The sequence below is a fragment of the Hemiscyllium ocellatum genome, chromosome 14 (genome assembly GCF_020745735.1).
Source record: "Hemiscyllium ocellatum isolate sHemOce1 chromosome 14, sHemOce1.pat.X.cur, whole genome shotgun sequence".
NCBI lineage: Eukaryota > Metazoa > Chordata > Chondrichthyes > Orectolobiformes > Hemiscylliidae > Hemiscyllium > Hemiscyllium ocellatum.
The window spans coordinates 42,962,580-42,976,902 of NC_083414.1; the positions used below are offsets into that span (position 1 = coordinate 42,962,580).

Sequence of the window (14,323 nt, forward strand, 5' to 3'; positions counted from 1 at the left end):
GCTATTTATCATGTGGTACTGTCCTGGTCCTTAGCTTATTACTTATTACCCAGTTTTTAATGCAGTAACACAAGAGAAGAACTCGAGGGAACTGCTACAGCAAATCTTGCAGATAGTGTATGATGTTGCCACTGTGTGTTGTTGGTGGTGGATGGCATGTCAATCAAGTGGCTGCTTTAGCCTGGAAGGTGCCGAGATTCTTGGGTGATATTGGGAGCTAAACTCATCCAGGCAAGTGAAGATTATTCCATTATACTCCCAAATTACGCCTTGTAGACGATAGACAGGCTTTAAGGAGTCAAAAAGAGACTTACTTGCTGCAGAACTCCCAGTCTTTAACTTGCTCTTTCAAGTACAGTGTTTATATGCCTATTCCAGTTTAGCTTCTGATCAATGGTAATCTTCATCTGGATGTTTTCCTGTAAGTTGTTATCTTTGATTGTGTTTGTTGACCAACTGGACACTAAACATTCAATTTCCTACTGCTGAGAGCGATGAGCTTGGGTTTGCGAAAAATATTGTTTGATCTGGAGCCAGTGTAGGTTGAGTGGCAACATGAATGGCAGGTTTGGGTAAGAGCACAAACAGCAAAGTTTGGTGACCTCAAATTCATATGGTAGATATGGGGTTGTAGCTGAAAATTTATTGGAATAGGTCTATAGAAGACACAATGGAGGTGTTCAACAATAGATGAGCTGATTCAAGAGCAGAGTTGAGTCATGATTTGCAGGTGGAATCAAGCGATCTTAGTGATGGCACGAGAATGTGAGCAGAAACTTACCTTTGGGCAAAACATGGCATCGAGTCTAGTGGTCTAGAACAGTTCCAGGAAGATTTAAGTGAGAACTGTGCGTCATCAACATATAAGTGAAAATTAAAGCTATGTTCAGATAACATCAACAAGGGACAGCAAGCAAATCAGAAATAGGACCTTTACAGGTACCAGGCATGCTACAAAGTAGGAACAGAAGCTATGACAAGGTGTATTCTGGATATGATTAGGTAGATTGAATGGAAGCAGGCAAGAACTCCATCTCTGAATTATAGTGCAGAGGTATTGGATGAGAATGGATGGTCAATGATGTCAAAGGCCATAGGCAAGATGAGAAGGGCAACAAGAAGTAGTTCACGTGAGTTCCAGTCATGTAAGGATGTAACTTGTGGCTCTGAAAGAGAGTCATTCAGCATTGCAATAAGCATGGAAACTTGACTGAAAGATTAAAAAATGGACTGGGAGAAATGGGAATGATTTGATAGAAGACAATACATTCAAGCACTCAGAGGAAGAAAAAGTAGTTAGAGATGGAGCAGCAATTTGCATGAATAGTGCAGCTGAAGGTGGTTTTTTTGAGGTGGTGGTGGTGACAGCAGATTTTGAGGAGGAGGAGGAGGAAAGCAACTGAAAAAGAGAATTGTCGACAACATCCTGTAGCAGTGGAGCAATAGGATGGTCAGCAACTTAGTGGAAGTAGGTTTCAGAGAAGACAAGGAAAGGTCTAAGAGGTCATGAGAGAAGGCAGGAAAGCAAAGAGAAAATAATTAAGCACTGCAAATATTACAGTGAAAGGAGCTTTAATGATGGACTCATGGTTAAGTTGGGATGTAGAAGAGGTAGGTGATGGGATGGACATGATTTTAGTGACAAAGTTGATGAGCCTCTCGAACTTACAATTAGAGATGGAAGGGGCAGGGGAGAGAAGGTCTAAAAAGACCGTCTACAGTCAAGATGCAAACCACAAGGTATCTCTGCACTCCAGTATGATCCTGGATTAGTGAGTGGTTTCTGTAGAGGAGTGCAAGATCAAACAGCGCTTTATGTAATTCAACTAGGTAAAAACAATGACTGCAGATGCTGGAAACTAGATTCTGGATTAGTGGTGCTGGAAGAGCACAGCAGTTCAGGCAGCATCAGAGGAGCAATAAAATCGATATTTCGGGCAAAAGCCTTCATCAGGAATAAAGGCAGAGTGCCGGAAGGGTGGAGAGATAAGTGAGAGGAGGTTAGGGGGTGGGGAGAAAGTAGCATAGAGTCCAATAGGTGAGTGGGGGAGGGGATGAAGGTGATAGGTCAGGGAGGAGGGTGGAGTGGATAGGTGGAAAAGAAGATAGGCAGGTAGGACAGTTCATGGGGACAGTGCTGAGCTGGAAGTTTGGAACTGGGGTGAGGTGGGGGAAGGGAAATGAGGAAACTGTTGAAGTCCACATTGATGCCCTGGGGTTGAAGTATTCCGAGGTGGAAGACGAGACATTCTTCCTCCAGGCGTCGGATGGTGAGGGAGCGGCGGTCAAGGAGGTCCAGGACCTCCATGTCCTCGGCAGAGTGGGAGGGGGAGTTGAAATGTTGGGCCACAGGGCAGTGTGGTTGATTGGTGCGGGTGTCCCAGAGATGTTCCCTAAAGCATTTTGCTAGGAGGCGTCAAATCTTCCCAATGTAGAGGAGACCACATCGGGAGCAACGGATACAATAAATGATGATGGATGCACAGGTAAAACTTTGATGGATGTAAAAGGCTCCTTTAGGGTCTTGGATGGAGGTGAGGGAGGATGTGCGGGCACAGGTTTTGCAATTCCTGTGGTGGCAGGGGAAGGTGCCAGGATGGGAGGGTGGGTTGTGGTGGGGGCGTGGACCTGACCAGGTAGTCACAGATGGAACGGTCTTTATGGAAGGCAGAAAGGGGTGGAGAGGGAAATATATCCCTGGTGGTGGGGTCTTTTTGGAGGTGGCAGAAATGTCGGCAGATGATGCGAAGGTTGGTAGGGCGGAAGGTGAGCACCAGGGGCATTCTGTCCTTGTTACAGTTGGAGGGGTGGGGTCTGAGGGCAGAAGTGCAGGATGTGGACGAGATGCGTTGGAGGCATCTTTAACCACGTGGGAAAGGAAATTGTGGTTTCTAAAGAAGAAGGCCATCTGGTGTGTTCTGTGGTGGAACTGGTCCTCCTGGTAGCAGAATGGCTGAGGCGGAGGAATTGGGAAAAGGGATGGCATTTTTGCAGGAGGTAGGGTGGAAAGAGGTGTAATCCAGGTAGCTGTAGGAGTCGGTGGGTTTGTAAAAAATGTCGGTGTCAAGTCAGTCATCAGTAATGGAGATGGAGAGGTCCAGGAAGGGGAGGGAGGTGTCAGAGATGGTCCAGGTAAATTTAAGGTCAGGGTGGAATGTGCTGGTGAAGATGATGAATTGCTCAACTTCCTTGTGGGAGCACGAGGTGGCACCAATGCAGTCATCAATGTAGCGGAGGAAGAGGTGGGGAGCAGTGCCGTTGTAATTATGGAAGATGGACTGTTCTACGTAGTCAACAAAGAGACAGGCATAGCTGGGGCCCATATGGGTGACCGCGGCTACCCTTTTCTGGTGGTGGATGGTTAGAGATTGTCAGCTAACTTCTTCAAATCTTGTCCCTTAGACTCCAGAGGGCATAAATGAGAGCTATAAATAAGGGGGTCTGACAGGCTAAGAGGGAAAGAAGCTTTATTGAGCACTAGCGCATCAAGGCTAGAGGTGACAGTGTGGTTGAGCAATATAGGAGCTGCAGAAATGTTGTGAACAAGGTCATAGGGCCAGATAATTGGCATTTGAAAAATGCAACTGTAACTGAACTAGGATAGTGAGAATGATGGAATATTTTTAATCCAGATTATTGCCTCAAACAGTTCAATCAAGAATGCTAGAATCGCTCAGAAAATGAAGTCACAGATATCAAAGGAACAAAGTACAAGACAAGCGTATTTGGTACTTAATACTATCATTAAGAAGTGGTATTAGTTTACCCCAATTCTTAGAAGTCAAGTTTGCTCTTTAAATGTGCACAGAATGCATGCAGCTCAACAGATGAAATTTGACTTTAGATAATTATCTAATATACAGGTTGATTATAAGGTAAAATACAAACTATTCAGCAGGAAATATTTTCTTTCCCTTAAGTGTCAGCCTTTTTAAAGATAATAATAGTGTTATGACCAACCACAGTAGATCTGGAATTTCTATACTGACCTGACCAACAACTAGGATTTGGAACAACACAGAGATCAGGTCATTGTCAAATGGTTCAATTATGAGGCAAAATTTTAAAAGGCTAAGATTTGTTTTTTTAAAAAAAAAGGTTTAAAAAAGGAATCAAACAATTAATCACTGATTTCAAATATTTTTGAGGACTTTGGAAGTCAGGAGAAAAGGATCGAGTATAGACACTGAACATGTTTTATAAGTATCTTTTTGAACAGTTCACAGATGGCAGTATTGACAGACCAATTAGGCATTATAACTTTTAACTGCAATATTACTCAAAGAAATAATATAAAATGCCACTCCAAACTCTCTATTCATTTCAGTCCAGACTCTTGCACATCCTCAAGCCTTCAGCAACATAAACTGTACATTCTTCCATTGCCTTTTTATGTCCCCCATGCCTCTACGATCTTTAACGCCCACTTGTTGGAACAAACATTTGGACCTACCTAAAATCTCCTTCTACTTGATACCATTTTCCCCTTATGATGTTTTTTAAATATATTTTTCCAATTCAAAGGGGTCATACGAATGCTGCAAAAATGTTTCTTTTTACCATAATGGCAACATCGAGTTATGTTCAAGTGTCCTTTTTTTCTTGAAAACCATTAGCTAAAGTGATTGAAGGTTTGTTTTAAAGCCAGATGAAGCAATTTACGAAATGATTCACCACTTTTTTTCATACCCGTAATATGAGAGTTCACGTTTCCACCTCAGATTGACCAAAACAATCATTCATTTTGGGATTAACAGAAACAGTTCTGCTTCAACCTGAAGCCAGCAAGGAGGTGGTTGGGAGGTGTTCATTTGATTTACATTCCGATTGGCAAATCGCAGAACAGGAATAAAATCCGGGCAACACCTTTCTTACTGGAACACATGGGCACTCAGGTTTAAGGCAGAGCTCTTGGCTTTGGTCCAGAGCTTCAAGTCAAAATGTAAGAAGCTTTTTATTTGCAGTTATAAATAGTTTAAAAAGAAATACAAGCCAAAAAAAAAATCAGGCTGCACCGCTTCTTATTTATTTCAATTTTGTTTTTTTTCTATGTTTTTTCCATTCCATTTTGAGGAATTATCATGACTGTTATGGTACACAGGCTGTCTTATTCCTGCCTGCAAAATAAAGCTGGCCACACTCAACTGTTTCTTCTTCTGCCTTCAAAAAGACTGAGGATTTGCATGTAAATGTCATGTTATGTAAATGACAAAAGTGGCTTTGTCGTGATATTTCTCATTTCGCTTGGAATTGGATATTGAGTAGCATGCACATACTTGTGAATAGAACAAGACATTTGGAATGATTATAGGAATGATTAGCACTGAAGAAAATCTCTAATTGAGATGAGGAGATAATCTTCTCCCAGGGCTCTATTAGTACCATTCTGAAGCGGCTTGTCCATCATTTTCCTTCCAATTTTCCCTTGCTTTGAAGAAACATTTCAATAAAACTAAGTTCCTCCCTCAGTAGCAGATCTGTTGTTGATATTTGTCCTTTTAGTTCCACATTAGTTAAAGACAGAATTTTTTATTTTTGAAAGAAATAGCAGAAGTAAAACAAAACATGCCAGCATAGTAGCATGACTATTGAGGAGGATCAAAACGATCATGGCACACCAAGTGGAAAGTTTTAAATCAAAACTAAAAGTGATACATACAAGGCACAGCATGTCGATAAAGGTTATCCCGTATTGTCTGTTGTAGCTCGTGATCTGCTGATCCTTTCTGAAATCGTTGACTGAGATAGTGCCGTAGATCTTTATTCAGTTTGCTTCCTACAATGAAACAAAACTATAGTTAGTCAAAAGTATAACTCTTGGTTACTGAATACTATTTGCATATTCCTCCATTTGTGCTTGATCTAATCACAGGACCCTGATGTGCATTTCACAGTCAAGATATCAACTTTGAATAAAAGCATTAAAAAAATTAAGACGCTCAGTTTGCACAATAAATTTAAGTAAAATATGACTGGGACTTTTAAATATGATACGTTCCCCAAAATCATCTCGAAAGCGCCTTCTTTCATAAAGCAAACTCATTCAAACTTATATAAAAAAAATCACTTCACTGGTAAATGTTAAGAATGCATACATTAAAAGGGCTTCAAATGTTCAAAAGTATGAGGTAGTACATTTTGGGAGGACTAACAAAGCAAGGGAGTACACAATAATTTGTGGATCCTTGGAAGTATGGAGGATCAGAGGGGCTTTAGTGTGCATGGCCATAGATTCTTGATGGCAATAGGATAGGGAAATAAGGTGGTTAAGAAGGCATATGGAGATTTATCATTATTAGTCATGGAACTGAATATGAGAGCAGAGATTTAATGAAGAATCTGTACAACACGAGTTCATGACTGCAGCATAGATGTTTTGCATCTGGCTGGTAGTGGGTATCTGGAACTCACTGTTTGAAAGGGGAGATAGGCAGGAACCATCATAACATTTAAGCAGTATTTAGATGAACACTTTAAATGAATAGCATATAAGGCTATGGGTCTTGTGCTGGAAACTGGAACTAGAATAGATAGGTGCTGGATGACTGGTGCAGACATGATGGGATGAAGGGACTCTTATTGCTTAATGACTTACTAAAGTAGATGAAAAGAATTAAGCCTAACTTGAAGAGTGATCATGTAGTCAGAAGACTGAATCAAAGGAAATATTGTTTACATTTTGATATACCGTATCTAATTACTACCAAGGCTAAAAGTGAGATTTTGATTTTGTAGCTGATACAAGGACTCATTACATGGCACTTTAGAAGATTTTGACAAAATTATCTTCAGAAAATGTTAATCACTCTTTCTTGCTATGGATTAGGCTAACAGTACAATATAAAATACCTAGGAATGAATATTAATTGCCAAGAAATGTATGTCAATTTGATGCGTATTATTAATAGCCACTTGAAGAAAGCCTCTCCAAGAACACCATTCCATGATAAAATTAGCACTTCCAAAAGCAATTAGTAACTTCAAATGAAGTTGAATTATTTTGGTTTCTGTTTTCGAAATGTTCTTTCTGACAATGTAAAATGACAATTCAAGTATGAGAGTTTACGGTGTTTGAACTGCAATGCCAAGTTGATTAGGAGAAGGAAATTACTTCCAATCAACTATCCAATTTAATTCTGTTCTTCAAAATGTACAAAGTTCCACTCTACCTTTCAGTCACACTTCCTGGTATTGTCAGAATATATTGAGACTTCCTTATACTTCAACAGCAAACTCTCTCAAAAGGCTACCATTGATGAACAGATTTGACCAACTGGGCTCAACCTTCTACCAACTAAGTTAGAAAGTTTTGACAACAAAGACCTCCAAAAGTCGACACAAATCCCAGAAACAGAGAGTCGGTATTATATTTTCCCTGTACTGCAACAAGACCTGGACTGTACACAGACCATTAAAGAAATTCCATCAAGAATATCTCTATCACGTCCTCAGGAATCAGAGGAAGGAAAACCAAACAAATGGCAGTGTTCTTCTTGAAGTCACCTCCACAAGCATTCAAGTGATACTACTGCAAAATCAATTTTAATAGTCTGAGCACTGCCCAGATGATTGAAAAGCACTTAATCCACTATGCTGTTTCCTCAATGCTCAACTTCATTAGAAAACAACAAAAAAACTTCAGAGGAACTCTGAAGTTCTCTGGGAAGTGTTGGAAAGAGCTAGCTATGAGTCACTGAAATTAATACTAACTTGTCCACTGAGTCATATCATACTTTGAATCAAAATGTCAAAGTGTGATGTAGACAAATGGCCTCAGAGCCAGATATGACCAAAGACATGCAAGTTCAGAATCAGTCAGTTCAGTCACATGAAGATCTAAGGCAAACACATATAGTCCCGAGTACCCATTATCCTCAAATCAAAAGATAGCCAATGATAATGATTGCTGAATAGAGAATTACAGTCATTTTGGTTATTTACAGCTTGCAGAATATAATTATCAATTCACAAAGTGAGATTTTGCCTCTGTTACTGCTCTTATTTGTCTGTTCAAAGTAACTGATAGTTGGTTACTTGTTATGCCCCGAGAGTTTGGTTAGGCCATTTTAGACAAGTAGCCAGTGAAAATGTAGATGTTATATTTCTAAATGCTATGATCAGACATCTATTTTAAAATTCTTGTATCCACGTGCATTTTTTTGCCTGCAACATTCAACTTCTTGTTGACATCTTTACCCAAGAGAAGTTTTCATATTTATATTTATAATAGAAATTGCTTACAAGCATTAATACTTTAATTACAACCTCTCATTACTAGTGGGACTGTAATGTCTCAGTCTCTCCACTCTTTTGTCTGTCTCGCAGGCTAACCAACTCAAATTCAATCCAAATTTTATGGAAAATGACGACAGACTGTATGAATTAAAACAGAAATTGAATTACCCCTATACTGTAATCAAATTATACTCCTAATTCCACATCACCTGCAAATTCTTCACAGCCTGTGTCGAATGCATAAAAAGTCAACTTAGATATTCTAATTCTGTCATGAAGGTAGCTATTTAGGTAACAAATTAATTTTGAAAGTTAAACATTTGGATGAGTGAAACTTGATAAACTGTGGGAAACATAAAACATTAATGTTTCACAATGTTATCAATTTCTGTTCTGCAGCTGATCTGTCAAGTCATGCAACTATAAGAGATATAAGAGGTTGTTTTGTACAATGAGAACTGCTGGCACGGAGTCAGGAAGAATTATAGCAGCCGGCGTCTGATGTTTTATGTGCTTGTGTGTTATCTCCTCCCACTAATGGCAAGCAGTTTTCTCAGCCATGTATCAAATCAGACCTTTCTTAACCGAAACATGGCCAACACACTGAAAATGACTACATCTAAAGCAACATTCCCATGACTGGGTCAAGTTATCTTTTGCTACAACTCAGAAGTAAAATAAAATGACAAAGTTGAAGAGAACTAAATCATGTCATTAGAGAAATTTACATTTTGAATATTGTCATGTCACATGTTTATCGATCTGATTACATTTTAAAGTCAGAAACCTGAAACAGAGTTATTCTTGCATCTAGTCACCAAATGGACCCTACATACTGTATATTATGACACATAACTCTTTATTGAAGCATGGTCATGGTAAACAAAAACAAAGAGCTGCTCTCGTGCTCGTTAAAAGGCCAATGAACCCTTGTTTGAAGCAGTTGTCATGAAATATTTTATCACGGCTGCCCAGGTAATATCTGAAGTTTTGGCACTGAAGCCCATCTGACACAGGGCCAAGTGTAAACTACAGGCACCTGGCAGGTCATGGCAACAGCAAAAGAATCCTTTGTGCAGCCACAGCAAAAGCATAGAGAGATTCCTTAAACAACATAAATGTTTGTCAGTTGAAAGAGTTACAGTTAACGTACAGATCACAATCAAATCCCCATGTGCTAAAGATTCAGTCACAAGCTCTTTCCTTGAGTCTGGACAACTGCAGGAAGACCAGAAAAATCTACTGAAAACAACAAATGCTAGGGACCACAGCGGGTCAGACAGCATCCATGGAGAGAGCGCAAGCTAACTTTTCAAGTCAAGATAACGTTTCATCAGAGCTTAAGGATCACAATGGTGTGTTGAAGTGGCAGGCATCTGGAAGCTCAGGGTCTCCTTTGTGGACAGAACACAGGCGTCCTGCAAAGCACTAACCCAGTCTGAGCTTTGTTTCCCCAAATGAATTGAATTGAATTTATTGTCACATGTACCGAGGCACAGTGAAAACCTTTGTCTTGTGAGCAATACAGGCAAATCACACAGTTAAGTAGCACTGATAGTAAATAATAGGTAAACAGCGACAAAAACAAAAACACAGGTACAGGTGAATGTTAAGAGTTTGAGAGTCCATTCAATATTCTAACAACAGTAGAGTAGAAAATGTTATGAAATTGGCTTCTCCCCAATGGGAGAGATCGTAGAAAAACATTGCCAGGGTGGGATGGATCTTTGAGAATGCTGGTGGCCTTTCCTTGACAGTGGGCCTGGTAGATGGATTATATGGATGGGATGTTGGCCTTTGTGATTATCTGGGCTGAGTTCACCACTCTCTGTAACTGTCTCTGACCTTGAATGGTACAGTTGCCATACCGGGTAGTGACATATCCAGACAGAATGTTCTTGATGGTGCACCTATAAAAGTTGGCAAGGGTATTCACCGTCATGTCAAATTTCCTCAGCTGCCTGAGGAAAAAGAGATGTTGGGCCTTTGTAACTAGTGAGTCCACATGAACAGTCCAAGAAAGCTTGTTGTGGAAGACAACTCCCAGGAGTTTGACTCTCTCCACTTGTTCCACCTCTGTGCTGTTAATGTATAAGGGGGACATGAGTAACATCCCGCCAAAAGTCAATAATGAGTTCCTTGGTTTTGCTGGCATTGAGAGCTAGGTTTTCTCAGTGCACCATTTTTCCAGATCTTCCACCTCCCATCTGTGGAAGAGAGGAGACCAATATAGAGGAGACCACATTGTGAGCAGCAAATATAACAGATTGAATTGAATAAAATGCAGATAAATCACAGCTTCACCCGGACGATGTGTTATGGGCCTTTTATAGTCAGGAGGGAGGTGCTGTGGAAGGTGTTGGGAGTGAAGGAGGAGTGGACCAGATTATTGCAGAGTGAACAGTCCTTGCAGAATGCTGACAAGGGTTTGGAGGGGAATATGTAAAAACAGAAAGAACTGCAGATGCTGTAAATCAGAAACAAAATCGGGTGACCTGAAACGTTGACTGATTTTTTGTCACAGATACCGCCAGACCTCCTTAGCTTTTGCAGCAACTTCTGTTTTCATTTGAAGGAAGTATGCATCTGGTGTGGCATCTCGCTGGAGGTGGTGGAAATGGTGGCTAATGATCCTGTGGATGTGGATGCAGTGGGATGGTAGATGAAGACAAGGTGAACATATTACTTTTGTGGGAGGGAAGAAAGGGGATAAGGGACAATGTGCAGGAGATAGATCGGACTCAGCTGAGGACACCGTCAACAACAGTGCAATGGAATCCTCGGTTGAGGAAGAAAGTGGACATTTCAGACTAAAATAGAACTTGCCTTGGTACTTCCTTTTCAGAGTAAAAAGGATTGTATGTATGGAGATATATTATTCAGAATGCATCAGAGGATTATTATATTCATAGCTGGCAGGAGGAATGAAAGTAACATTTGTTTCTGGAAAAGGAGAACAGATTGGCCATTTTAAGAGTACCCTACATTTTTTTTTATCAGTAATAGAAAATAAAAGCCATGATAATTGGAGTTCAATGTTTCAGCTGAACATATATTCTTAATACTTAGATTATGCTCAAAACTATTGAGATTGTCTTAACACTCCACAGATTGAGCTTATTCCTTACTATTTCATACCTTCCCTCAGCTGGTAGCAGTCATCAGCATAAACAAAAAGAGCTATGCCATATCATTCTGGCTACATTAGTACTATGTTATATAAATTAACACATGTTTGATGCACATGTCATCCGTGTTGACTATCCTTAATCAACCTACTCCTTTCTAGATGATTATAAATCCTCTCTCTTATAATCCTTTCCAACACTATTCACAATTGATGTAAGGCTCACTGGTCTATAATTGCCAGGGTTGTCTCTACTCCCCTTCTTGAACAAGGGGACAACATTTACTAACCTCCAGTCTTCTGGCACTATTCCTGTAGACAATGACGACATAAAGATCAAAGCCAAGGGCTCTGCAATGTCATCCCTAGCTTCCCAGAGCATCCTAGGACAATACTTCCGCCTTATGAACTTCAACCTCATCTAATCTAATAACCTGTATCTCACTATGTTCCTTGACAACATAGTCTTTTTCCTGTGTAAATACTGATGAAAAATATTCACTTGGCGCTTCCCCTATCGCTGCAGACTCCACACCCAACTTCCCCCTACAGTCCTTGGCAGGCTCTACTCTTACTCTCGACAACATAAGAAATTCTGCCTTTCTTCTGTGGACGTATTAGAATTTCTAAAATATAAAAAACATTTGCTGCTGATCAAACATCTGAGCAAGCTTTTAAATTAGAAGATTTTTACACTTCCATGTTCATGCATTGTCAGAAAGCGAAGGCAGTTTTCACCAGTCCCTGCTCCTTGGATGCTGCCTGACCTGCTGTGCTTTTCCAGCACCACACTCTCAACTCTAATCTTCAGCATCTGTAGTATCTGCAGTACTCATTTTTCACCAGTATGTCTGAAATGTGCAGATTGTTCCAATTGACCTTGATCTTTACTTATTGTCTTGTCTCCACAACATAACTCAGGGAAAACCGTCATTATCATTAATAAGGAACAAGCCTGTGTTGTAAGTTAAATGCATGATAAGTGGAGGTTGGAAGCATTTTTCTTTGAATCACACCCACATGTGTTTTCTGTGCAATATCTCGCCTCATGAGATTGAATTTAATTCAGGAGATTGGGAGTTTCTAATGTTAGGTTTAAAAATCAATGAACTGCAATGACTGGGAATAGAACCCTTAATGAAAGATTCAATTAATTTTGTATCTAAGGAAGTGCAAATACAATGTTTATGAGAGCCGCTCACTTCATCAGGTTTTTAAAGCATTAGAAATAGCTCAGTGAAAGACATTGTGCAATAGTCACTTGATCTCAGCACATACACGCTCTTTGTGCCACCTAGAGGTGGTGTTTATATGGTTAACAGCAATATCTCACTTTCAAATGAGCTTGAGCCAAATGTTTCTCTGGGAAGACATTCCTTCTCTGCTAATGCTACCTAATACATACAAGTGGCTAAAATCAGCATATGGCAACACATTCAATGGGAAAGATTCATCCAAAAAGTATCTCCATTTTCTTCTTTCATTCATGTCAAAGGATTGCTTGATGTTTTTAAACGATTTGTAGCTTGGGTTGTGGATGAGGTCGTAGATTCGTTTGCCAAGCTGGTGCAATGTTTCATTGCCTCACTAGGTGACATCGTCAGTGCGTCTTCAATAAGATTGCTTGATGGTTAGACTAAGTTACAAATCCCGTTTACATTAGTGGATTGGTGAATCCAGCCTCTGCCGCATGGAAGGACAGCAGAGGCATGAGAACACCTCCTCCCTAAGTCACACACCATACTGACATGGAAATTATATCAACGCTCCCTCACTACCACAGGATCAAATTTCTGGAACTCCTTTCCTGATAGCCTGTGGACATATGCACATAGCACGGACTGCAGCTATTCAAGAAAGTGACTTACCACCACCAGCTCCAAGACAAGTTAAAGAAAGGCAGTAAATGATGGCTTAACCAGCAAAGCCTGTAAACCACAAATATATAACCTGTCTTTTTTTTTTCAAAAGATTCAACTCTAACCGCAGAGCCAGTATAGAAAATATATGGAGGAAGCAGCAAACATTTGGACAAATGAGTTCACAATACTAGGTTTGAGACCCATCAGACACTCGCTTTGCTGGCTAATGGCAAGGAAATAGCATGAAAGCAATGCAATGATATAAATCACATTTTGGGTACTCAGCTTTACTTCAGTTAGAGTTTATTTGTTGATGAACACAAATTTGCATCAATTAGATGTTAGTATCTTCAAAATCTACCACAAGGAAACCTGTCTATATCAACCATAAATCATGCCAAATATCAGGTTCTAAGAAATGTGTTCTAACAAATGGGCGTTAATCACCTCTGGTCTGTTTCTGATTTTATTCTGGTGTTCTGGCAACTTGATTTTTAGTTGTATCTTTTGGTTCTCTACCACCTAGCTGTAAATTAATTTAAGTGGCTTTGACCAGTACATATTAATCCAGTGCAATATTGCCCACATTTTGTAGGAGAAAAAAGGAACCTTGTCCCACTTATATCTCTACTTTAAATGGATGATAATCCTTTTATCATATTGTTCAATCTTCATTTTCCTCTTGTTTTGCTGCATATGTTCACAATGTTCATTGTTGCTTAATAAATCCCCTTATGTTTTGTCAGCTGATAAAATTAGCTACGTACTTCTGCTTTCCAAAGCAACTCAGCAATGCAATGAAACACTCATCAACTTTTTTAAGAAGTGGTTTATATATCAAAACACATCAATTGTAATAAATTGTTACTGAACTCTTATAATGGGCACAGACACACGTTTGTTAATGTGACATAGCTAAATGGCATGTGGGTGGGTGTGAAGAATAATTAGATGTTTGCATTTATCACAAGTCAAAAAAAAGTGCGCTGCACTTAATTAGCCTAACATTTAGACTGTTATTTAATACCACATTACAAGCTGCAGTGCTGCCGCTGTCAATGAATACGTCATACTCTTGTTATGTAATGCATGCATTCTT

General features: G+C 39.7%; 1 protein-coding gene across 3 annotated transcripts in view; it reads right to left on the reverse strand.

Moving 5' to 3' along the window:
- Nucleotides 1-14,323, reverse strand: part of magi1b (membrane associated guanylate kinase, WW and PDZ domain containing 1b) — a 443,982-nt gene that overhangs the window by 187,540 nt on the left and 242,119 nt on the right. For all 3 annotated transcript variants that reach the window (XM_060835674.1, XM_060835673.1, XM_060835672.1), the window contains exon 2: nt 5,660-5,776. In XM_060835674.1, the coding sequence (XP_060691657.1) occupies nt 5,660-5,776 (117 nt within the window). The remainder of the gene's footprint in view (nt 1-5,659; nt 5,777-14,323) is intronic.